Raw genomic sequence first — 23,944 nt, forward strand, 5'->3', positions numbered from 1 at the left:
ATCCTTAGTCAGTGCCTTGGCTCTGTCCCTTGAATCTTGTTTATCTTGTCTCCAACCTTCCCACGTCTCGGCATGTCTATCAGTCTTGGTCTCATGTTGCTGCTCGACAAGACCAAATCTCAGGCTAATCATTATCTGGTAATCACTTGGTGGACACAAGGCGGATATGGAAATTCAGCAAGAGTCTCCTGCTTAGTTGCCTTTGGCAATTAGGCTATGCTCTCTTGCACTGTGTTTTAATATTCGGATCCCCTGCTTGTTGACTCCTAACCTTGTGACTACCTTTGTTTGCTATCCCTCCTTCGCATAGTGCTTGCTCCTATGCAACCCAATTTGTGCCATGTGAGATTTCTTGTAGGTTATATGTTTAGTAATGGTGCCACGATTAGCGATCTATGGTGCCGCGACGAAACCGAGAGCCTCATGTGGGCACGCACACAAGGTTGTGCTGCTCGGCACGCGCTGGTATCGAGGTTTCTAGTCATGATCCATTATAGAACTACACCAATATGTTATTCTCACTTGAGCTCTTCCTTGGTTATCTCTCCTTATCATGTCAAGCGATCTATATGTCGAACTAGATGCAATAGGACTCCCTTGTGAAGTTGTCCAACGGTTAACCTTTGAAGAATAGGTCACTAACAGGAACATAAACAGACTGCAAGAGGTGGTAGACAAGTGACTCTACTTGACGATCCCTATAATGACGTCGGTCATCTAGTGAGCAACTTATGTCATTTTCATTGGATCAGAAAGGTGCACCACACTTAAGGTTGAACAAGTTATCAGTCGGATGATAAATGGACCAGGAGATTATGTGTTGTAATAGGTCACCTGGTATATATGAGATTTCTATCCAAGTTCTCAATCTTTAGGTGCATAAGGATGACGTAGACGAACCGACCTCCTTTGGTGTGACCCCTTTCTGCTGACTTCAATGGCGACCATCTGTAGGCTTCGACTAAAATTTTTATTATCAAGAGTGAAGATTTGGAACCTTTTTAGTGTTGAGGGACAACTGATTTGTTACCAGTAGGAAAGTTAGCCTTCAGTTAGGTAACGACTATTTGGTAACTATGAAGGCCAGATCTCACAGAACAATGTTGATCAAAGAAACAGCAAACCTGGCCCCACAATGCAAGTGCTACTTCTTCTCCAAATGTGCTATCAAGTCAATTCCATCTTTGAAAATCACGTATATAGTACAAGACGTTGTATCGGCTAGGTAGGAGCTAGCGAAAGCACGTCCCTAGTTTTAGTCAGCATCTTTATGCCCTAAGGTGCCAATTACACATGTGTCCAGACTCTATTGGATAAAGTGCCGAAGGATATATAGGAATGGTTCCTTGTCAATGTAGAAATGCCCTACATGTGGAATAATGTTTTGTGCCATACGAAAACAGCCACAAGTCCAATGCTTGTGCATTGTCAAGTTGGTATCTAGATCAACGGCGGAAATTGTTACCAGAGAAGCATGTAAGAAAAACTCTAGCCTCCATCCTTAGCTAGGGAAAGGCTGCTGCTACTATGAGAAAAGTAGAGAGTGCAAAACACACACCTCAACGTGTGAAGCAAAGAAAAGGGAGAACACAAAATCTGTCCAGATTTTGTGGCACTAAACCGGTTATCTTCCAGCCGGCGATTAGCGACTCAAACGAAGTTGAATTGACCCCAAACTTAGTGATCTCATTCTTTGCTTAGGACCCTTCAATGTCCTAAGTTGGTTTGAGTATTGGTTGAGTAAGACATCGGATTTAAGAGATATCTTGTCGGCTCGGTTTGCTGCCATTTTAGAACACAACAGTTTTGGTAGAGGAATTATTTGGATGGTCAAATGGTGTCCGTTTGAGTTGATTTTTGGTGAGTAGTTAGAAGACCCATGGATCTACAAGCCCACCAAATTTTGTGCATATTGGAGCAGTAGTTTGTGAGATATGAATAGAAAACAAAAGGGTACAGAATCTGCAATTCCGTTGTGACTGCGATCATCATTTGCATTAGACAGTTGTGTTTGTCATTCCTGCCAAGAAATTACAACTTGTAGGTGTATTGCTGATTAGACAATCCTCCATACCCTTGAGAAGACTAATTGCACCCCTATGTGCCTTGCCTTTGCCCTCTTAGATCAGCAATGCGTGAGCAGTCAAAGTATTCTAGAAGTCAAGATTGTGCCCTTGCAAGTCAAAAATAGATTGGAAGGGTGTTAAACCGCAAATTTTTGGATTATGGCTTTTGAGATATTGATTGGCCTAAGAATGGAAGCCTCGATATCAAATATAGTAAGAAAGCTAGTTTTGCTACGATGCAAGTCAACCCAACTTGTTGTGCAACTGCACCACGAAGGCAAATTGTACTCAACCTGCTTGGTAGTAAACTAGTCCTTAGTTTTGTGATTACTTGCAACTTGTGTTGTCCGCCAAGCCTCGCTAACATCCTTCTACGTCAATGGTTCTCCAATGCTAACATGCCTTTGGTACCTTATATGTGTTTTTACCCAAGAGGTTGCATCAGATTCCACCCAGATCCCTGTTGCAACCTGGATCCAAAGGCTCCCTAAGGAATGATCATCGAGAATGACAGAGTCAGCTATTACGTTTACCACTCACTCAGCAGACTCAGACCCTACAATATTGTTTTCAGAGAAAGAGAACTGCACACATGGAACCATTGCAACGAGTATCCTTCAGAAGATTATGATCTAGTGCAAAGTCCATATGGTATGTGCTGTATCCACTAGGGAAGTAGATGCTACAAGTATTTAGTCTACGTTTGTATCGCTCTTTGTACATCGAGGACGAAGTACGTAGGACATTGCTATCTTGGATTCCTCCCAAAGTAACAATACATCGTGAAGGCCAACGAAGGAAATTCTTCAGACAAAACTTACTACAAAGGACAAGTATCAGAAAGTGTCTTGATAAAATTAGCCTCTCTTATGCTTGAAGCTATGTAGCCTAAAGCTATCGCTGATATTGGAAACTGGTAGCATGTCTCTCTTCCATAAAAGTCTTTCGTCCTGAATCTCGGGACGCGATTCTTTTAAGGGGGGAGGGCTGTAACACCCCAAGTGTTTGCCACCAGTTAAGCAATGGGTTTGAGCTAAAACATGGTATATTAAGTGATGATGAAGATGTCAAGGTCAAACCTATAGAAACGAGCCCCAACCTAAACTTGGATATTGCACCTTTTGCTCGCCTATAGACCCCTTTTCAAGATATATGCTTGGGTGGTGTGATTGGGATATCTTCATGTGTCTCACATCAATACCCATCTATATTAGACACTCAAAAAGTTTCATGAAGTTTGGAATCAAAAAGTCACATGAAATGATAAGTTATATCCTTATTGGAATGACTTTGCGAAGTGCTTGAATTGCACTATTAAGTGAATGGGAACGTGAGATGTCAACCAAACCTTGCAACCTTGCCAAAATAACTCTAGATGAACTCTACAACAAAAGTCATGAAAGGTTCATGTTGGGCAAAGGTCAAGAAAATGCTCCAATGGATCAAAAAGGATAATTTAAGCTTCATCGTGATCCTACTTTGGTCAAAGTAGAACAGTAGGTTCTATACCAGTTTTGAGGTTGGACCTTAAATGAAAGTTGTAGTACATATCATGTAAAACAAACTTTGTTTAAAGGTCAAGAGTTGTTTTGGCCTCTAACCTAGTCAAATGGAAGTCACAAGATTCAATACAGTGCTGTTTTGGAGCCCAGGAATTTGGCTGTCCTAACTGAGGTTGGACTGCGGGTACCCTACTTTGGAGCTTTATATCTTGCAAACCAAGCTGATCCAGACCTTGATCCTTTAATAAAAGTTGTTCTTTGTTTTGAGTACAACATAGTTTGTTTTTGGAGTACGCCCTAGTTCAGTTTGTAGATGATGCAAACAGAGGTTACAAGATCGAAACTGCCACTGTTTGTAGACCTAAGTCTAAAATCTTGGGCCTCGACGATGACATTCCGCGTTCTCCAAATTTTGCTAAGCAACTTCAGTTGATCCAAATGTAAAAGTTGGAGCTTACATAATGGGGAAGAACATACAAGAAGATGGCACCAGTTGCATTTCATTTCGACCATCAATTTTGGATGTTTGCTTGTCGCTGTCAAATCACCGACACTATCAAGTTTAGTACTAATTATATGCTAATCCAACAGCCTAATGGCCGAGCACCCTTAATCAAAGTCGAAGAGCATTCTAAGGACAACAACTTTTCTATAGGCGCCAAGGTCCGAATCTGCACCGAATATGCCGAAAACGGACTCCAAGTCGGGCACAGCAACGCACGCCACGTACTCGATGAAATGACTTCGTGTCGGCCATGCACCAGAGCGTGCCCCACCATTGCCGAGCTTTGCTGCCACGTGCATCCTTGCCCCTGCGTCCCTGTTCCGCCATAACTGAGCGCCTGAGGCTCCCCCTTCCACTCCCGCTCACTCCCTCTGGCTCCCCATCGCCTCTCTCGCTCCAACCACGCGCCTGCGCGCGTGCCAGCGCGCGGCAGCCATGGCCGTCGTGGACGAACTCCATTGCCGCCGCTGCTCCTTCTCCTGCTACCCTCTAGCGCCACCACCGAGTACGCCTACGGCTCCGCGACCGACTCCCCAACTGCGCAACCCTTCTCCACCGCCGTTCGCCGCTGGCTCGTCGCTACTGCCGGCGCGGCCACCGCTAGGCCGCCCGCGCACGTGGCCAGGAGGCCATGGGCCGTCGCCGGCCACGCTAAGACCTTCTACAAGTGCGCCCTACCACCGCACCTCCACAGCGCCTCTCCCTTGCCGCTGATGTCCTCCACCGCCGTCGGCACGGGCTGGAGCCCGACGTGCTCTGCTCTAGAGGAAGAAGAAGGACCTCGTGCGACAATAGGGTAAAAGGGAGGGGGTTAAGTGAATAGACAGTGACTCTGATGAATAGTGCAGTAAAGGATCCGTTCGTTCGGGTTTTATTTGTGGAAACTTCAGGGTCCTCGATGCAAGATTTAGATCCCTTTTTCTTTGATTTTTTCAGATTTGAATGCTCCACTTTAAAAATTCATAGTAATTCATACAAAAATCATAAAATAGAAAATGAGGACTTTTTGGAATCCTTGTGAAATTTTCTATGCAGTAGATCTATAATGTGGCATGTTTTAGTTTAAATATTTTGCTGTAAAAATAGATCTATGCAGCTAGGTTCCTGTTACTTGCCATGTCTTGTGTTTTTCATAACTACAGTTTTTATGCTCAAATAAATATAAAAATTTTGTGGAGTGCTACTAAGGTGATTGTTGTTGTCTGGTAAAAATTTCAGGAGTTTAGGATTTATAGTTTAAGAGTTATAAAAATAACAAATGCCCTGTATTGCTTTGCTTCTACTCTGAACAGTTCTGCATGTTTGAATTAATTGGCTCAGTTAAGTTATGAATCATGACTTGGTGAAAATACATGAGTTGTAGTACTTTTATTAAGCTTTCCAAAAAGTTAAATATCATGATTTTTGGTTAAGTAGATCTTGAGTTACACTTGCTTAAATCTCTGTGTCTGTTTCTGCCCAAACCCAGACAGGGTTTCATTGTTGGTGTTGTGGGGCCTTCTTAATAGTATAATTAGCTTTAGGTGTTTGCAACAAAGTTGTTTAGAATTTTCTAAGCTTTCTAAAAAGTATAGAATCACATTTATGAGACATGTATAACTCCATTTATAGCTGTTTAAAGTGGCATGTTAGTTTCTGTCTATGTTTTGGACAGAGCTGTAATTATTGGATTAGTTGACCCTTCTAACTATAAAATCATCTTAATATGAGAATAACAAAGTTGTATATAATTCATGTATCTAGCTGCTGTTAAAATTTGGTGTCATTTGGCCAAGTAGTTTGTGAGTTATGCCTGTTTAAAGTTGGGTTTCAGAAATGGCTGCTTTCTGTCAATTGTGGACCAGTTTCTGTAAATGGGTATATTTGACTTAGTTAGCTTGAGAATCATGCTAAGATGATTAAAGATGAATTGTAGAAAATTTCATAAGCTTTCCAGATTGTCTTGTTGCATGTCTTTTGGATTAGTACAACTCCTGTTATGAGTAAAATTAGTTGCTGCTGTTTGCAGCCATGACTCTGTGATTGCCGTGAATACCCGGTTTGTCTTGAATGCTTATGTGATGCATCTTGTGTTACCATTCATCACATTCATACATATGCATCTTGCATCTCATCTAGGTACGCTAGATGCACCACGTGAAGGATGAGATGTTGGAGCCAAACCCGAAGACGGTGTATGGAGGATCTATCCCGAAGATGGAAGGACTAAGCAAGTGCTAGGATCTAAGATGTCACCAGGATGGTGCAAGTTAACTGAACTGACTTGTGTCGGATCCCAGGCAAGCCCCGGAGCATTATAAGTCTCCTAATTTATAAAAGCAATTCTTTCTATATATGAGTTATATATTGTTGCATTAAGTTGTAGGAGTTGATTGAAACCGTTGATGCATTTATTACTATCCTTGCCTACCTTATTACCTTTTTACCATGTTAGGTCAGGATCGAATAACTGCTTAGCCTTGCTTAGACCGGTAGCGATCGGTGATATCCGGTCACTTACATTTATAGGTGGTTACTGGAAGAATGTAGCTATGGAAAGAATGATATCCTGAAATTAACCATGTGTGATGGATAATTGGAGACCGGACGGAAAAAGTTAGAGGCAACCAGACAGGGTTATGGGGTGCTGTTAGTTTCCGTCTGTGTCGATTAAGGACCGACCATTGTTGGGCCTCGAGTCATGTTGAACACATGCCTTACATTTAGCTGGCCGGATAAAGTACCTTCCGACCGCGAAGCTAGGAGATTTTTCGGGCCGAGTAGATTGCCCGCAACGCACTGTGCCGGAGCAGGTGTGGTAGGACACGGGGGCGAGATGATAAGACCAAAGTGCAATCGGTCGGCCCCGGGTACATGTGGTTCCTAGCAAACTCGAGATTCCTGGAAAGTTGACTCGGTGATCAATATCTCACTTTAGCGGGTGAGTGAGGTTTGTGTAAGGAATAAATCACCAGCTGGTTAAGAATCGATTCGAATCGCCATCGCTCCTGGATAGTGAGCACTTGACTCGAGTTACTTCATCGTAGTAATTATTATGGAATAATGATGGTTATCTGGATGGTATGGGATATGCTAAATCTAAATTGGTAACTGGATGTTATTGGTTAATCAAGTGATTGCTATAGTACAGGTGCTTACCTAGATGGATAGGTCATAATAAAGATGATGCAAAGTACTTAAAATGGTTTCTTCATGATAGCTTATGCTTTTCGCAAATAAGTCAGCTAGCCCACTAAAGAAAGCCTTGCATAATCCTTGGTGTCGCTTTATTTTGGTTTAAGACGGGTAAGTCTGGCTGAGTACATTCGAGTACTCAGGGTTTATCCCACCTTGTTGTAGGTGATGTTCTCAACCTGTTGATGATTGTGGCTAACCACCGATGGGCTCGGTGATTCTATACTTACTTCTCATCTATATGCTTTTGTCGGATGATGTCACTATGCTAGCAATATATTTGGAACTTATATTAATGTAATCATTTGAAAGCTATGTTGTTTTCACTAAGCGGTTTTGAAACCCAAACTTGTACTATTATTTGTTAACCCCTTTGTAATATTATTTCCGCTGCAACCCGATGTATGTGATGTGTATTTGCTTAATCACGTGATCTTGGTTGTGATGTTGATTTACCGAGGTCTTTCGGGACACTCGGCGAACTACCGGGTTTATATGAGTGAAAGTATGGGTGTGTCAACGTGTTAGCGGGGACAACCGGACTTGATCTTGTATAAATTGGGCGGTTCTGTCACACAAGCGGGGTCGAGTCGTTAGGCGCTTGGCGCGATGTGGTTGCGTGCTGCGTGTGATGGCTGACGAGCGGGCTCGGCTTGTCAGTGGCTGTACGCGTGCGGGCGGCGATGCTGGGCCGGCTTCGTGGGCTACGCGCATGAATGGGCAGGCAGGCTGGTTTGCAAAGCCGAGCAGTCCTGGGCTGCTGCTGCTCCCTCTTCTTTCCTTTCTCTTTTATTTGTTGCCAATTTGGTTAGGATTTATCATAAATATTTAGTAAGTTAGTTAAACATCACATAATGGCAAAAGAATCCAAATCACATGTGGGTCTAAGGATGCATGCATGATTTATTTATTTAGGAATTTAATTACACGTGTGGCATAAAACCAAACTATGCTTATGATTTTAACCTAGTTGGGTCACATCCAATCCAAAACTAGGGTTGGGCTTCTACATATGTCACTCAACATCACATAGGGCTAACACAAAAATTTTGTAGTTGTGATTTTTGGTGTGTGGATTTTTGGGTTGTTACCAGTGGTGCCAACTAAATATTATTCTCCACCTAGCGCGCTAAAAGACGAAGATGACGAACCTAATCGAACAATGGATGGATCAATTGGAAGGGCAGTAGGGGCGGACCCAGTAAAGGACATGGATTTACACATGTATACCCAATATTTTTTTTGCAAAAGAGTCGAAGTTAGTAGGCATGTATACACTTGAAATGAGATCAGATCCGATTACAAATATGTAAACAGCTTAAGTTAGGGTTAGGGTGTCCGGTTCCCCACAGGAACGCAAGAGAAAAGGTGCACATACCTCGTGGCCGTGGCCCGTGGGTGCTCGTCGCCGGCGAAGGACGCGACGAAGGCCTCGGAACGGACCGACGAAGACCTGGGCAACTGGCGTAGGGCGTTGGCGTCGGCGGCCGCCCAGTTACCGCAAAAGAGAGGGACAGAGCGCGAGAAGTGGGGAGTGAGGACTGAGTGGGGACTGGACGACTGCATCGTGGTCCGGCAGGGTGAATTTGCTAGAAGATACTCGTCAGGATAAGCCGAAGTATTTTTCATCGAGAGGGTAATTTTGCTAAAAGATATATTTCATTGGTGATCTTTGCTAGAGAAGATGACAGCGGATTGGATGGATACTTGACTGTGAGTATATCCATGATCTCAGAGCATCTCCAAGAGTTTGTCAAATTTTATTTGACAAATTTTGTGATTTGCCAACTCCTAACATTATATGTAGTAAAAAACAATACATCTCCAAGAGTTTGGCATTTTTGACTTGGTAAAATAAAAAAAACTCGTTAACAAAACGAAGAGACCCGCTAAGCGAACGAAGAGCCCCGCTAAGCGAACGAAGAGCCCCGCAAAGAAACGAAGAGCCCCGGATGCCAAGCCGTATACGCGCGCGGAGGGAAGATTTGCCAAGTTGCTATTGATGCTAAGTTGTTTTACCAAACTGTTGGAGGCTATTTTTTCTTATTTTACCAAAATTATATAAATGTCAAGTTAAGATAGCGAACTCTTGGAGATGCTCCTAGGTTTTACTTACCCACGAGCATACCCACACGTAAGATTTGGTACCGAGCACTTACCTGACTGGTTAGATTCGGATGCCCATCACGTAAATCCAAGAGATCAAATAATAAAATCATAGTAATTGGAAATAATAAATTTACAGTTAAATATCAAATCTGTCACTCTCACTTACGTACAGTCAAATAGGACGATATAGCTCACAAACCACAGTACATCGTGGATTCATAGTTCGGTCCTTACAACTCATTCACGGTATGTTCGCTGGTTGGTTTCTAGGCTAGTTTGGATTGACTGGTGCTAATTTATTGTGAAAGAAAAAACGCTGTTGGCTGGCTGGTTTGGGCTGGCTGAAACCAACAAACGAACAGGGTGACAAATAACACAAACAACTTACATAAGAACTAAAGTAACAAATTAATAGCTCACAGTCACTTTATTGAACCATCCATGAAAAATATCATTTCATATTTCAACATGCTACCTGCAAGTTACAAGTTAAATGGCCTTTGTCAACATACTATTTGCATCCTTGAATCAAAGTGCTGCCTGAATCAACACGAGTGCTGATACAATTTTACATTTTTTTACACTGTACCTCTACACGAATCAAGCCAACGAATGCTGTCTGGTAAACATGTCAAAATGGCCTTTGTCGTCTCTTGGCTGAAGCTTTATAATACAATTACATTGCACGGTTTAATATAGCTGGAAATCAGAGATAGCAGAGGTGAGGGCTATAGTTTTAAGCATGATCATAGAAGATATGATGCACGCTAAATAATATTCTAGTGGATCTGAAAGCGACCGCCATACCTGCCGTCATCGCTCGCCCAAGTCATCCCGTACCGGAGGCCAGGCACCACCATAGGTGACTCGCACGTTTCTACCGATCTCGGCATCGGCGGCAAGACCCTGTCCAGAAGCCGGGGCAGGTCAAAGGCCCGACGGGACGACCGGCCTCGCGGAGTCGCTGCTCCCCTCCCCCTGGCTTGCGCTCCAATCCCAGACCCCACGCGGCATGTGGCGCGCCACGCACGCCCTGACGTAGGTAGGCTGCCGCTGCAGATGCGCGGTCGTCGGCTCGCGGAGGCGACAACGGCGAACCAGCCCGTGTTTTTGATACCTTTCTTCCCTTTAAAAACACGGCAAAAACTACCCGATTACGCTACCGAACGGCTCGGCACGGCACGAGCGGGGCCGCCGCACCGGAACGTAACCGAGCCCGAGCAGACCCGACGTCTCCAGACTGCAGAGCATCATCAGTCGAGGAGGAAGTGTGGGGGAAACGCGCGTGGCGTCTGGCCGCGTATGCGCCTCGGTGCCGTCGCCAGGACGACCAGGATGGCAGCCGAGGAGATGAGGCGGGCCTCCGCCTCCACGGCGGTCGCGGCCGCGGCCACGGCGGAGGTGCCGGCGGCCCCGGCGCAAGCGGGGTCGAGGTGGGCGCGGGTGTGGCCGAGCGCGCTCCGGTGGATCCCCACCTCCACGGACCGCATCATCGCCTCCGAGAAGCGGCTCCTCTCGATAGTCAAGTACGACCTCGCCCTTCTCCATTTTAGCAAGTAGTATTATGTGGATTGAATTGATACGTCAGGCTTTTTATTTCACTGGTGCAGTTCAGCTGGTTACTGTGCTTGGGATTTACCGGAAAAGCTAGTCACTTTCGCCTTACAATTTATCAAATTGCGTGTCAATTGGTACAAATTTCAGGCTCTTGACCAGAAAAGCTGCACGGTCACTTAGCTTCGAAATTTCATTGCATTTGCGCCGGTGCTAATTCGGCGATTGATTGTTGGTTCATCTGTGGTCGAGCCCGGCTAAGAATAAGGTCCCTTTGAATGTTGATCACGAAGCTAAGATTTTGGAACTCTAGGAAAATTGCGTGCCTTTGCCCTTTCATCAAGTCTGTCTGACTGGGCTATTGCTGCAGTTTCACTGCAATCTGCTATTAGTGCTGCAATTTACTGCTAGCTAAATGCAAATCTGCAAAGGTTATCGAGCTAACAGTTTATGAGTTGTACTAACTGAAATGTTGGGGACTCGGAATCATACCTGTAAGTTTTCTTAAAAAAAAACATAACATTGTTGCTTAAGTGCTGTCATTCATCTGAACCTAGTGTTTGATTGTAAGCACACGGTTGCTTCTGATTATACTGAAATGTTGCAAGCTGTCTGAAAAAGTGAGGCAGGAACTACATAGCATGTCTTAGTATTAATATATTGGTTCATTTTCAACTTGTGTAAGAAGTTATAAAATACCATACTACCCCTATGGCACTGCTAGTCGATATGCTTTGTTGTCTGCTAATTATTGTTGCATTGCATGGATCTTTAATGTTGTATTTTATTTGTAACAGGCTTTCTATCTTTGTTGATGAATGGGCCTTTATCATTTCATTCTAGATATTATGTATCTCTTTTGTATTTTGCTTTACATGGCACACCTTTGATTTTGTCTTTACAGAACTGGGTATGTCCAGGAACATGTCAACATTGGCTCTGCTCCACCTGGGTCAAAAGTAAGATGGTTTAGGTCAGCAAGTGATGAACCAAGGTTCATTAATACTGTAACATTTGATGGCAAGGAGAACGCTCCCACCCTGGTTATGGTCCATGGCTATGCAGCTTCACAGGGGTTCTTCTTTCGAAACTTTGATGCCCTTGCAAGCCGTTTTAGGGTGATTGCCATTGATCAGCTTGGGTAAGTTTTGACAAAAATGGCACAGAATAATTTTTGTTGTCGATCACTATAGGTCTTTAATCAGTAGTGGATTTATCGCAATCAAGAAAAAAAATGACTTTATTTCAATTATAAATTGATCTGATCCTTAAGTTTTAAAATGTCATGGCATATGGTTTAGCGTCATCCATTCTCATTTTATCTTCCTCTGATGCACGATGGCACTATAGCATTGACGTTTCTCATTCCTTTTGCAGCTGGGGTGCTTCAAGCAGACCTGACTTCACATGTAAAAGTACCGAAGGTTGATACTTCATTCTTTACCTGCACAAGTTTAGATATGATGTTAGTTCTTTTATCATGTTACTGATAACCCACAACAGTCATTAGTTTTTAACTTTCTGCATCATTTATCATGCCATGTTCTCTAATTTTCTGATGGTATTTTGATACGTTATTTTCTATGAAATCTTAGTGGTTTTAACCATTTTATGAAGCCTAAATAGTTTTATTCCACCAAATTCATATATCGATTCAGTTCTTCCCATCTCATATGCTTATGAGTGGTGTAGTAACAAGTTAAAATCTTTTGCCTCTTATGGGTGTGTTTGTAAACAGAAACTGAGGCATGGTTCATAGATTCTTTTGAGGAGTGGCGCAAGGCCAAGAACCTCAGTAATTTTATATTGCTTGGTCACTCCTTTGGAGGATATGTTGCGGCAAAGTATGCCCTAAAGGTATATTCCTAAAACATTTACCACGTCCAGTGTCTCCATTTATGCCAATCATCACTAACAACTCAGTCATATTTCAGCACCCTGAACACATTCAGCACTTAGTTTTGGTTGGTCCTGCTGGCTTCTCGTCAGAAACAGAGCATAGCTCTGAGTGGTTAACCAAGTTTCGAGCAACATGGAAAGGCATGCTATTGAATCATCTTTGGGAGTCCAATTTTACTCCCCAAAGAGTTATTAGGTAATCTAAGCTTGTTGCACTTATTCTTTTTTTTTTTTGAAGCATTACATATTACAAACTAAAATTTCATGTGACTATTTGTTGTTTTGCCCTCCAATCCAAATTGTAAGTCATTTTAGCTTTGTCCTAAGTTAAACTTTTATAGTTTTATAGCTTTGGCCAAGTAGAAAAATGCATAAACCTCTACAATATCAAATAAGATTCGTTAGGTACACTATGAAATATATTTTGATAGCACGCTTATTTTTGAAAGAGTTGGTAGCCCATTTATTTGATATGTGATAGCCATTTATTTTTGAAATATATTTTGATAGCACACTCGATTGCTCCAATGGGAAAAATATGTGAGGCTTTGTTGCAAAAACAAAAAACAATGCTCTTTTCATTTTTTTTGGGTAGGTGCTCCTACTTTTTGTCCTTATATTTATCTGTTTTTCTCGAACAGAGGATTGGGTCCTTGGGGTCCAGGTCTAGTACAAAGATATACCAGTGCCAGGTTTGGTACACGTTCAACTGGTGAATTACTAACAGATCAAGAATCGACATTGTTGACAGGTATTTTTTTGGTTAATAACTAACGCAGTAAATGTGTTATTTCTTATTGTACTTGCAACTGAACCTTATTGTTGTTTTGTCATGTGTGAAGATTATATTTACCATACCTTAGCTGCCAAAGCTAGTGGAGAGCTGTGCTTGAAATATATATTTTCCTTCGGGGCATTTGCAAGGAAACCTCTTCTGCAGTGGTTAGCTTCTTATACTAATCTACTTATGGTTAACTGTTCTCTGATATGATCGTTCACAATACAATAATTAGTCTCTTGAAGTCATGGAATTCCATCATTTTGGAAATAATATCCAGGAGCAGAGATGTGGGCCTGCATGGTATCTGTAAAATATTTTTCATGTGGAAACTAAATTATCACTTCAATTGGGGCTGTTAATTCTAGACAGAACAAGTTGTCCAAACAAACATTCTGAATGTTAATGAAATCATCATCTCATTTGGAGTAAATGGAGTCTCTTGATGCATCATGATGTTTTATTGCCCTTTAACTTGCAACAGCGCATCCGATTGGAAAGTGCCGACTACTTTCATATATGGGCTGGAAGATTGGATGAACTACCAAGGGGCTCAGCAAGCACGGAAGGACATGAAAGTTCCTTGTGAAATAATCAGGGTGCCACAGGTAAACCTTTCATTCTGGCAATGTTGCATAGTCACGAATTACAATTTTGCAATACTGGTTCAAGGACTAAACTTTAGTGGTTATGTGCTGCAGAGTGGACATTATGTGTTTATAGACAACCCTTCAGGGTTCCACTCGGCTGTCTTGTACGCGTGCCGTAATCTTTTATCCCCAAACGGAGAGGAGGGCTTCACATTTCCTGATGGCCTAATATCTGCGTGAAGTGGCATGTTCAACAATCTTTTCGTGCCCAACAATATAGTTTATATGGAGCAAAGATATACGATGGTGGAAATCTTTGCTCATTTCCACCAATTTGGAAATATTTGTGCCCTCTTCCACCAATTTGTTTGTATACGGATTATGCCGTGTGTATATTCTGTGATGACTGTAAGAAACATAATGTATTAACATTATGTAATGTATGTACACGATTCTTTATTTGATTTTCGAATTGCAATACGCGAGAACCATTTTCTTTCAGTGATTCAGTGTGCTTGCTAGTAGTAACGCAGAAAGCACGTCTCCATTCCTTCAGACAGTTTGATTCTGGCGAGGTTAGCATCACTTGGCGAGGGTCAGTTTGATCCTGTTTAAAAAGTTGGTCTTTTAAAATTATATATTCCTCTCAAATGATTTTCTATAAAGTTTCAAGAAATTGTTGTGCAAAGTAACTTTGAACGGCAGCTCACAGAACGCAAACCAGCTAACCTTTCTCTCCAGACCTCTCTCTCTCTCTCTGCCCTACTCAAACTTTGATGAGCCTAGGGTCTGATTTAGTTCCAAAAATTTTCAACCCAAACTATTACATCGAATCTTACGACACATACATGGAGTATTAAATATAGAAAAAAAAACTAATTACACAATTTGGTTGGAAATCGCGAGACGAATGTTTTAAGACTAATTAGTCTATAATTAGCCATAAGTGCTACAGTACCTAACGGCGCTAATGATGTATTAATTAGGCTTAATAAATTTGTCTCGCGGTTTCCAGACGAGCTATGTAATTAGTTTTTTTATTAGTATCAAAAACCCCTTCCGACGTCCCAAAATATACGTCCAAAAATTTTCATTTCGCGATCTAAAGACACCCTAAGCCCACATGCTGCTGGTCGCGCGGCTGCACGGGTAGCAGAGCATGGCGGCGGGGGCGCGGCCCTTCGCCAGCCTCGCCGCCGCCACCTCCCGGATTGCTTCCCTCGGCCGCGCTGGCGACGCGGCCTCCGCGCGCGCCGTGTTCGACGCCATGCCGCGGCGCGACGCCGTGGCCTGGAACGCCATGCTCACCGCCTACGCGCGCGCCGGGCAGCCGCGCGACGCGCTCGCGCTCTTCTCCCGTGCGCCCGTGCCCGACGCGTTCTCGCTCACCGCTGCGCTCTCCGCGGCCGCGGCACTCCGAAGCCCCACCGCCGGAGCGCAGCTGCACGCCCGCCTCCTCCGAGTCGGCCTGCGGGCGCTGCTCCCAGTGGGCAACGCGCTCATCGCCATGTACGCCAAGTGCGCCCGCACCGAAGACGCCGCGCGCGCCTTCCGGGAGATGCGCGAGCGTAATGCGCTGTCCTGGTGCTCGCTCCTGCATGCCTATGTCGCCTCAGACCACTTGAGGCTCGCACAGGAACTGTTTGATGAAATGCCCAACAGAAATAATGTTGCCTGGAACACGTTGCTTATGGGATATTCACGCAGCGGCAATGCTAACCAGTGCTTGCTTCTCTTCAACAAGATGCGGATGGCAGGGCTGACCTGTGATGATGCAACACTTTGTATTCTTGTTGATGCTTGCACTGAGCTGCCCCACCCATTCGCTGGCTATGCAATTCACAAGATTGTAGTGCAGAGTGGATGGAATGCAATGGCCGAGGTCAGTAACTCCCTGATTTCCATGTATACTAAATTCAGTTTGCTTGATGACGCCGTGCGGATTTTTGAGTCCATGGAGGTGCAGACCATTGTATCGTGGAATTCACTGATTGATGCTTACATGAAGCTTGGCTGTGTAGAAAAAGCCACTTCTCTCTTCGGAAGTGTACCTGAGACCAATGTCATCTCATGGACTGCAATGATCGGAGGACTTGCAAGGAACGGACGTGCTGATGAAGCACTAACGCTATTTGTCGAGATGTTGGCACACGAACACATCCATCCGGATGACTTCACATTTGGGGCCGTGCTGCATGCTTGTGCTGCTGCGGCATCTCTAGCAAGTGGAAGGATGGTCCACTGTAGGGTGTTCCAAAGTGGGTTTGCATCCTACTTGTACGTGGCCAACAGCTTGATGGACATGTATGCCAAGTGCGGGGATTTGGAGGGTGGTACTAATGTGTTCAGTGCCATTTTCAACAAGGACCTGGTCTCGTGGAACACAATGTTGTTCGGATTTGCTATAAATGGATGGGCCAACGAAGCACTGGTGGTGTACAACAGCATGAAATCCCATGAGGTCTGCCCCGATGAGGTGACATTTACAGGCTTACTCACAGCCTGTAGCCACTCTGGTCTTCTGGAGCATGGGAAAACCTTCTTCGAGTCGATGGTGTCTGTCCATGGAATTCAGCCAAAGCCAGAGCATCTGTCTTGCATTCTTGACATGTATGCGAGATCAGGGAACACTACAAAGGCTATGGAGATGCTGGATCGTTATTCAGAAATGATTCAGACACATAACAGCGACATACGTGAAGCTCTGCTTAGCGCATGCTCTTTGGAACACCTGAATTTCAGTGTTGCAAGGAAGGCAATGAAAGACATGGTGCCGACCAAGTCTGTGGGAGACGTGGGTTATGTCATGCTGTCCAACTTATTCTGCGCCACTGGGCAGTGGAACCAGGCTGAGCGGGTGCGAATAGCAATGGCTGAGTATGGCATCAAGAAATCACCTGGCTGTAGCTGGATCGAGGTCCAAGGTGCTGTTAAAGTTTTTGTATCAGGTGCACAAGATCTTGATCATTCAGGTCGGGATGTTATTAGCTTGTTGGATGGCGAGATGAGAAATATCATGCTTTTCGGTGTGTAGTCGTATAGGTCATCAACTCATCATAGTGTCCCGCATTGAGATTGTTGTTATATTCCAAATGGGACTTTCTTTGTTTCCGTATACGCTCCACGGCAAAGAAGTTCTAACACCACTAATCTTGCTAACGAAAGCTCAAGCTAGGTTCTGTTTGTTTTTATATGCTGTGACGTTTTCGTCTTGGACGTCGTCGCTAAGATTGGACGGCTAAATAATAATAGACTCTGTATTTGATTTCTCTATATTTAAGTGTGCTCTTTACCCTTTAGAAGCTGTGGGATGCAGAGGACGTACCCAGTGCAGAGAGCTCTCTCTTTGTGCGGGGTCTGGGGAAGAGTATCAGTGGCAAGCCTTACCTTCGCTTGTGCAATGCGAGAAGATCGCGACTCGAACCCTGGACCTTCCGGTCACAGGCCGGGCATTCTCCATAAGAAAAATGTGCTGTGAGTGGACGCATGCTAAGGTGGTGTAGTATGGCTAATCTGGGTTTTCTACCGAGAGAGTAAAATAAACCTCCCATACGCACACGATTTCATCAACATCACATATAATATATATCCGATGGCCCAAGGGAAATTCAGAGGTCTAGTCCATCTTTGAACATGAATACAATATGGACTGGTTTATACCTCTACTATAACCTGCTGGTGGAAGGTGCCCGATGGCCCAAGGGAAATTCAGAGGTTTAGGCCATTTTTTAGCATGAATACAATATGGACTACAAGGTTGTTTGGTTGCCAGCCTTAACTCGCCACGCCTCAGCCTCAGCGACCACAGAAAAAGGAGGGAGCTGTTTGGTTGGTGGCACACCACAAATGTTTCAGTTCATTTCAGCGTGTTTTCTCGTCACAGTTGTGGCGGTGATTTTCAATGCCACTCTTTGGCATCGCCACAACCGCGGTGTGCCAGCGTGCGGTCAAAATCCAAACAGCTCCTACATATGGTTTATACCTCTATAACCTGCTGGTGGAAGATGACGCACACGCACCTAGGGCAAAGAAACACAAACATCATGAACCAATTGGCTCGGGGGAGGTGGATCCAACCATTTTCCCCATTGTTATCCTTCATGTTCACTAAACCACTACATATGGGACGATGCTCTCTAACTTGGGCCTTGTTGGGTTTAGTAGGGATTGGAGGGGATTGAAAGGGGTTGAAGAGGATTAAATCCACTACAAGTTAAAATCCCTATCGTTTTCCTTCAATCCACTTGAGAAGAGGATTAACCAGACAAGGCCTGATTGGAAGGGGATTAACCGAACAAGTCAATAAGGTGCAACCCTCTGGTCTCCACTTGATTTTTCCCCTCTTCCGACAATGCTGCCTACGTTTATGGATCCATAATAATGCATACCGGACACCACCCCCGCGCCCCATTCAGTAGGCAGTTGACTCGCCGAAGACACACGGTCGACCTCACGGTGGATGGCCCTCCTAGTTCACCACCAGGGGCTACCCTCCAGGCTGTGGACAACGACGACTCCGCCAAACGACGCCTCGACAGCTTCATCAACAATGTCACGCGTAAGATGGACTCTCCGCTGATTCGCGAACCTCCCAAGCAGCCTCCTGCTAAGCCGGTGCTTCGGTGGCGGAGCAGGCGGTTGGCGGCTCAGAGCCTCTCGCGAGTGCCAGCTTCCAAGCGAGGTGAGGTGTTGATCATGCAGCGTATGGGCTACACCAAGGGTCTATCTGCGCCATCCGCTTCGGAGTTGGAGACCTTTGACAGGCTCTTCGACGGCAACCTGACTGTGTCCGAAGCCGAGGCGCTAGACGAGCTCTTTTCCGGCAGTTGGAAAGGCATCGTCCAGGCGGCCGCGAAGACGCAAGGCCACCTCCTAGGTCACAAAGCTAGGTCGATATTGGTTGTTCCTTTTATGTAATATCGAAACTTGAGGTCTTTTGCTAGGATGGTCCAGCTTCGGTTGTGCTAGGTCGACCTCCTTCGACGCTCGTTTGAAGCGCGTTGTTTGTTTGTTTGTTTAAACTATTCTCCTTAATACAATGATACGCAAATCTTTTGCGTGTTCGAGAAGAAAAAAATACATACATTAGGGAGGTGGAAGCCGACCCACTTCGATGGGTATTTGGCCAACCACACGTTAAATATTGCAGAAGCCTTATATATTTCTTCCATTCATAATCCAAATGGGGTGGTGATTTTTTAGTCGAAACCAATCATCTCAAAACGATCTACATCTTTCAAGTGATAAATTATGCATTTGAGGCCTTCTTGGGTTCAGGATCCTCATATGTCACCTAGTCACTTAGGTCCTCAAAAAAGGTGCATTCATTGGTTCATTCTCATACACCGGGCCTGTCTTACCGCACTCCTAACTTGCACCAAGCCTTGATCTTTTTTATAAAAAAAAAACGGAGGAAAACCCTGTTTTTATAAAGCCACAAAGGACAAGTAACAGACATAAACTGAAAAGAAAAGAACAGATAACGCTGGGGTTACCAGCTTACACCACGACCAACCAGTAACGAAACACCCCAAGTTTTTAAGTTTCCACTAGCACAAGCTGCTAGAAGGAACCAACAGGACCAAAATCTAACAAGAACAACTTCTAAGCGTGGAACTGCATCTTCATCCAATTGATCCATTTATGTCATATTTTCTATGATTTATCAGTATACTCCAAAAGTCATATGGAAATGGGATTATATTATACATCAAGTGGCCATTAGTATATGATGAAGATGAACGATTTTTTTTTCGATTAGATGAACGAGTATGTAAACATTGCCAACGAGCTGAATAGGCTGCTGCAGGCCTGCCTCATTTTTGGGCTTCACCTATAGGCTCAAGCCCACGCCGTTCAGTTAACCATGGAGTTCATGTGATCGTGAAGCCCATGTCTCTCTTTCGGCCGCCCAGCCATGGCAAGCGCTCGAAAGGTAAGCCCACCAAGCCCAATTGTGCGAGAAGACAAAGGCAAACAGCAAACTTTCCGTTCTCGTCGACGCGCCTTACCTTTTGCGCGCACCGCACCGTCGCCCGCCCTCACGTTTTGCTCGCTGCCTGCCTTCGCGTTCGCATTCGCTCTCGTCGTCACAAAACCTCGCCGCCGGTATATTCCCGAGTCCCACCTTCCCCTCGCGACGCGCTCCTACTAAACCCTAGCTCCGGCTCAATCCCATCCTTCGCCCACCTCTCCGCCGCCATGGACGAGAACCGGAGCGCCGATCCCGCTCGCCGCGGCCGCCTCCTCTCGCCGACGAGCGGTCAGCCCCAAACCTCGCCACAGACACAGCCCCATCTCCCCATGGACCTCGCCTCCCAGTACCAACGCCGCTTTGCGCCGTCGGTTTTCCTCCCACCGATGGCGCCCCGCCTGGCGTCCAGCTCCGGCTTCTCGGCCTTCAGCAACTACCAGAGCCTGCCGACGACGCACGCGCCCGCGGTGGGCGCCGGATCGCATCTCGCTCGGTCACTCCCGAAGCCGCCGCTCTTCTCCGTGGACTCTCTAGCTCCGCTCCCGTACTCCACCGGTCCAGCGGTGGGGGCGGGGGCGGTGGTCCCGCGTTCCCCGCCGTCGCCCGGCGGCTCCGAGCAGCAAGTGCCGTCCGCGTCCGGCCTGCCGCCGAGTGGGGCGGGGCACCGTAGGTCCCGTAGCGATTTCCTCGTCGGGTTCTCGCGCCCGAACCAGCTACCCCTGCCGATGACGACTCCTGCGGCTGGGGAGTACAGGTCGAGGGACGCCTCACTCGAGGAGCTATTCCGCTCGTACAGGGATCCGAACCTCGGCTCCTCCGGGTCCGGGGATAGCAAAAACGAAAGGAACGACTACCTAAGCAGCAGCCAACGCGTTTGGAGCCCCGCTGATAGCAGCGAGAATGAGGCTGAGAGCTGGGCGGCTAGTGGCAGTGGCAACGCAGACAGCAGCGCTAACCATCCTCGCCATTGCCGCAGCCTGTCGGTGGACAGCATCATGAGCAGTCTCAACTTTGGAGGCCCGGGCCAGGTTTCTCTGAGACTACCGCCTCCGCCCCCGGTGGCAGGAGCCGGTGGCAGCCTCACGCGCACCGGAAGCGGGGCATCGGGCGGTGCGGTTGCAACTGCTTCTTCTGAACTTATCAACGGAGAGTTCACCGAGTCTGAGATGAAGAAGATCATGGCCAATGATCGCCTCGCTGAGATCGCACTTGCTGATCCTAAGAGGGTCAAGAGGTTCGAATTTTCTGGAGTTCATATGAGAGGATCCAGCCTCCATACTCCATAGTGGTTTGGTTTGCTGAAATCCAGTATTTTTCTGGTAAAATTCGCAGGATTCTAGCTAATCGGATCTCGGCAGCAAAGTCTAAGGAGCGCAAGGTGAAGTACATGGGTGAGCTTGAGCGTAAGGTTCGTGTGCTGCAGATGGAAACTAGTACATTATCTTCGAAAGCAGCATCGTCGCAGGTTTGTTCTCTGAGACTCTGAATGTGGTGATCATTTTGTTCTTGGCCCAAGTTTTGGCACTGCTTTACTGGCTTAATATCTATTTGCAGAGGGAATGTGAGGCACTTAAAACTATGAACAATGAGATGAAGATCAGGCTGCAAGCAATGGAGCAGCAAGCACAGCTGAAAGATGGTATGTTTATGCCCCCCCCCCCCCCCCCCCCCCCCCCAACCCAAAAAAAAATCATTCACTGTTGTACCTCCTTTCTGCAATCAGCATTTTTCTGTTCCATCGGTGACTGATCTATACTGTCTTCTTATAAAGCTTGTTTTTTTTCTTTGGGTTGTAAGTATGTTGGCTTGTGTTTTCTCTTAACGCAATACCTACACAGCTCTCAACTCTCATGCGACGAGATCTTGCTTTCCACTGAGCAGTATGTTCTTTTATTTTGGACTTGCATGTGCAATTTTGCTTATTAAAAAACTCAAGAAACAGGAGTTTACGTTTTCCTAGATTTATATGCGCGTTCTCTCTACGTGTCAAATGTAAATTGCAGTGATTATTGGTTGATCATTAGATGCATACATTTTTCTAAAAAAATGATGATTTGTAAATGATAAGTTCCCCAACTCATATGATTTCTAATCTTCTACAGTTTCCCTGAAACATATTTTATATCCTTCAGAAGATGGTAAATATGTTCATCACTGGGTTACAGTAAGCTTCTTTTTTCTCAAAAAGATGTACCATTTGCATCAGTATTGAGGAAGTATTTTCTATTTTTATTCATGGCTTGGGCTATGAAGTTTGTTCGCATCCATCCAAATCTATGACAATTTCTACATTTTGAAGTGCACAGAGAAGGGGGTGAGGGTGAGATGTATAATAGCGAGTAGCGAGTCCATAGAAGAGGAATGTAGAGAATACGAACAAAAAGAAAATTGTTATTGAGTAAACCTAAACCTAGTGTTATGAGCAGACTGGAATAACTCTGAATGCATTTCTTTTGATTTTTCAATGCCGATACAGCATTGCCAACTTGGCATATGTTCAGCTTATTTAGTGCCCTTATTTCCCAGTGTCTTCAACTTAGACCTGGCATTCCATGCTATTGCTTTACCTCATCGTTCTCTAATTGACTGTATAGTTCAATGAGAGCATTCCCAAGAGTCTTTCTTAAACTCCCTCTTTAAATCAACATTTAGAGAGTTGTTGGATATCCAATTAAAGAATTGAGCGGGGAACAGCAGGTGCTCTGCCTTTTCATTATAGAGTTGGAAAGAAACATTTACAAACTTGTCTCAGCGTTTGGAAGAACAACCAATTAAAGAATTAGTTGGAGGATATTTTTTCATCAAAATATCTATTCCTAATAATTAGGATTTAGGAAGGATATAGAGAGTCGCTTGGAGTTGCTCCGACATGGCAAGGGAATTTCCATTGATCTATTATAAGTTTTTATGACTTATGTATGCTTTATTAATTTAAATAATTGAATGCAAACTTTAGTTTTACCTGTTTTCATAATCCATGTGTTAGAATCTCACTGCTTTTTATCAGGCCTCATGGCCATTATTATTTATTTTTTGTGAGTCTACATGGACCTTATTTTGCCACAGGTTGGGTTGTTTTTGTTTTTCAACTAACAGGCGCATATGTAGTTTCATAACACTGGGGTGTGTGGGTGCTGTATGACTATATTCTTCTACTAATGCAATGATACGTAGATCTCCTGTGTATTCGAAAAAACAATGGACCTTATTTTTTCCATGGTATTTACATTGCAATCTTGTTTCTTTGGCCTATTCAACTACTGATTTTATCATTGGTACATTGTTCTGTATCCAGCTCTGAATGAAGCACTGACTGCTGAAGTCCAGCGCCTGAAACAAATTGCTGGTGAGGCCAGTGATCCTCATGTGCCGAACGGTTCACATCATCATATGAACCGCCAGATTCTCGAACAGCAGCTGCTGCAGCTACAGCAGAAGCAGCCATCAGAGGCCCAGCAGGCTCAGCAGCAGCAGCAACAGGAATCAGAGCAGTTCAAAGCTCAGCAGAAGCAGTGGAACCATTAAGGAGATTTCACAGACGGCATGCACATGCTTGAAGGTCATTCATACTGCAGATTCATGAAGGGATACCTTGTGTTCCCGGATATTCGTTTTTCTTAGGTTTTAGAAGAACCGCAGTTGGATATTCCGTCTTTTGTGGTTTCTTGCAAAGTCATTTGGTTTCATTGGTTGGATGTTGGTAATGCCTGGGTGGATTCTGTGTTGTACAAACTTTTAGTCTCTGTAATTTTCTGCTAGAATTATTGAAATCATTTTTAGGCACATTTGTGTT

General features: G+C 44.8%; 3 protein-coding genes across 3 annotated transcripts; all 3 read left to right on the plus strand.

Moving 5' to 3' along the window:
• The first annotated feature begins 10,365 nt into the window (after nt 1-10,365).
• LOC136546623 (probable 1-acylglycerol-3-phosphate O-acyltransferase) lies at nt 10,366-14,678 on the plus strand. The gene is made up of 9 exons (XM_066538589.1): nt 10,366-10,882; nt 11,815-12,051; nt 12,288-12,334; nt 12,649-12,767; nt 12,845-13,005; nt 13,451-13,560; nt 13,652-13,751; nt 14,072-14,195; nt 14,289-14,678. Exons 1-9 carry the CDS (start codon nt 10,416-10,418, stop codon nt 14,415-14,417), a joined length of 1,494 nt encoding a protein of 497 aa, XP_066394686.1. The 5' UTR covers nt 10,366-10,415; the 3' UTR covers nt 14,418-14,678.
• A 630-nt stretch (nt 14,679-15,308) lies between these two features.
• On the plus strand, nt 15,309-17,442 carry LOC136546624 (pentatricopeptide repeat-containing protein At2g36980, mitochondrial-like). Its single transcript, XM_066538590.1, has one exon. The coding sequence runs from the start codon at nt 15,337-15,339 to the stop codon at nt 17,209-17,211; it is 1,875 nt and encodes a 624-aa protein (XP_066394687.1). The 5' UTR covers nt 15,309-15,336; the 3' UTR covers nt 17,212-17,442.
• Nucleotides 17,443-20,378: 2,936 nt separating this feature from the next.
• Nucleotides 20,379-23,846, plus strand: LOC136546625 (bZIP transcription factor 29-like). The gene is made up of 4 exons (XM_066538592.1): nt 20,379-21,385; nt 21,484-21,616; nt 21,706-21,790; nt 23,447-23,846. The coding sequence occupies exons 1-4, from the start codon at nt 20,379-20,381 to the stop codon at nt 23,674-23,676; spliced, it is 1,455 nt and encodes a 484-aa protein (XP_066394689.1). The 3' UTR covers nt 23,677-23,846.
• Nucleotides 23,847-23,944: the final 98 nt, after the last annotated feature.

This window comes from Miscanthus floridulus, chromosome 3 (genome assembly GCF_019320115.1).
Source record: "Miscanthus floridulus cultivar M001 chromosome 3, ASM1932011v1, whole genome shotgun sequence".
Taxonomy (NCBI): Eukaryota; Viridiplantae; Streptophyta; class Magnoliopsida; order Poales; family Poaceae; genus Miscanthus; species Miscanthus floridulus.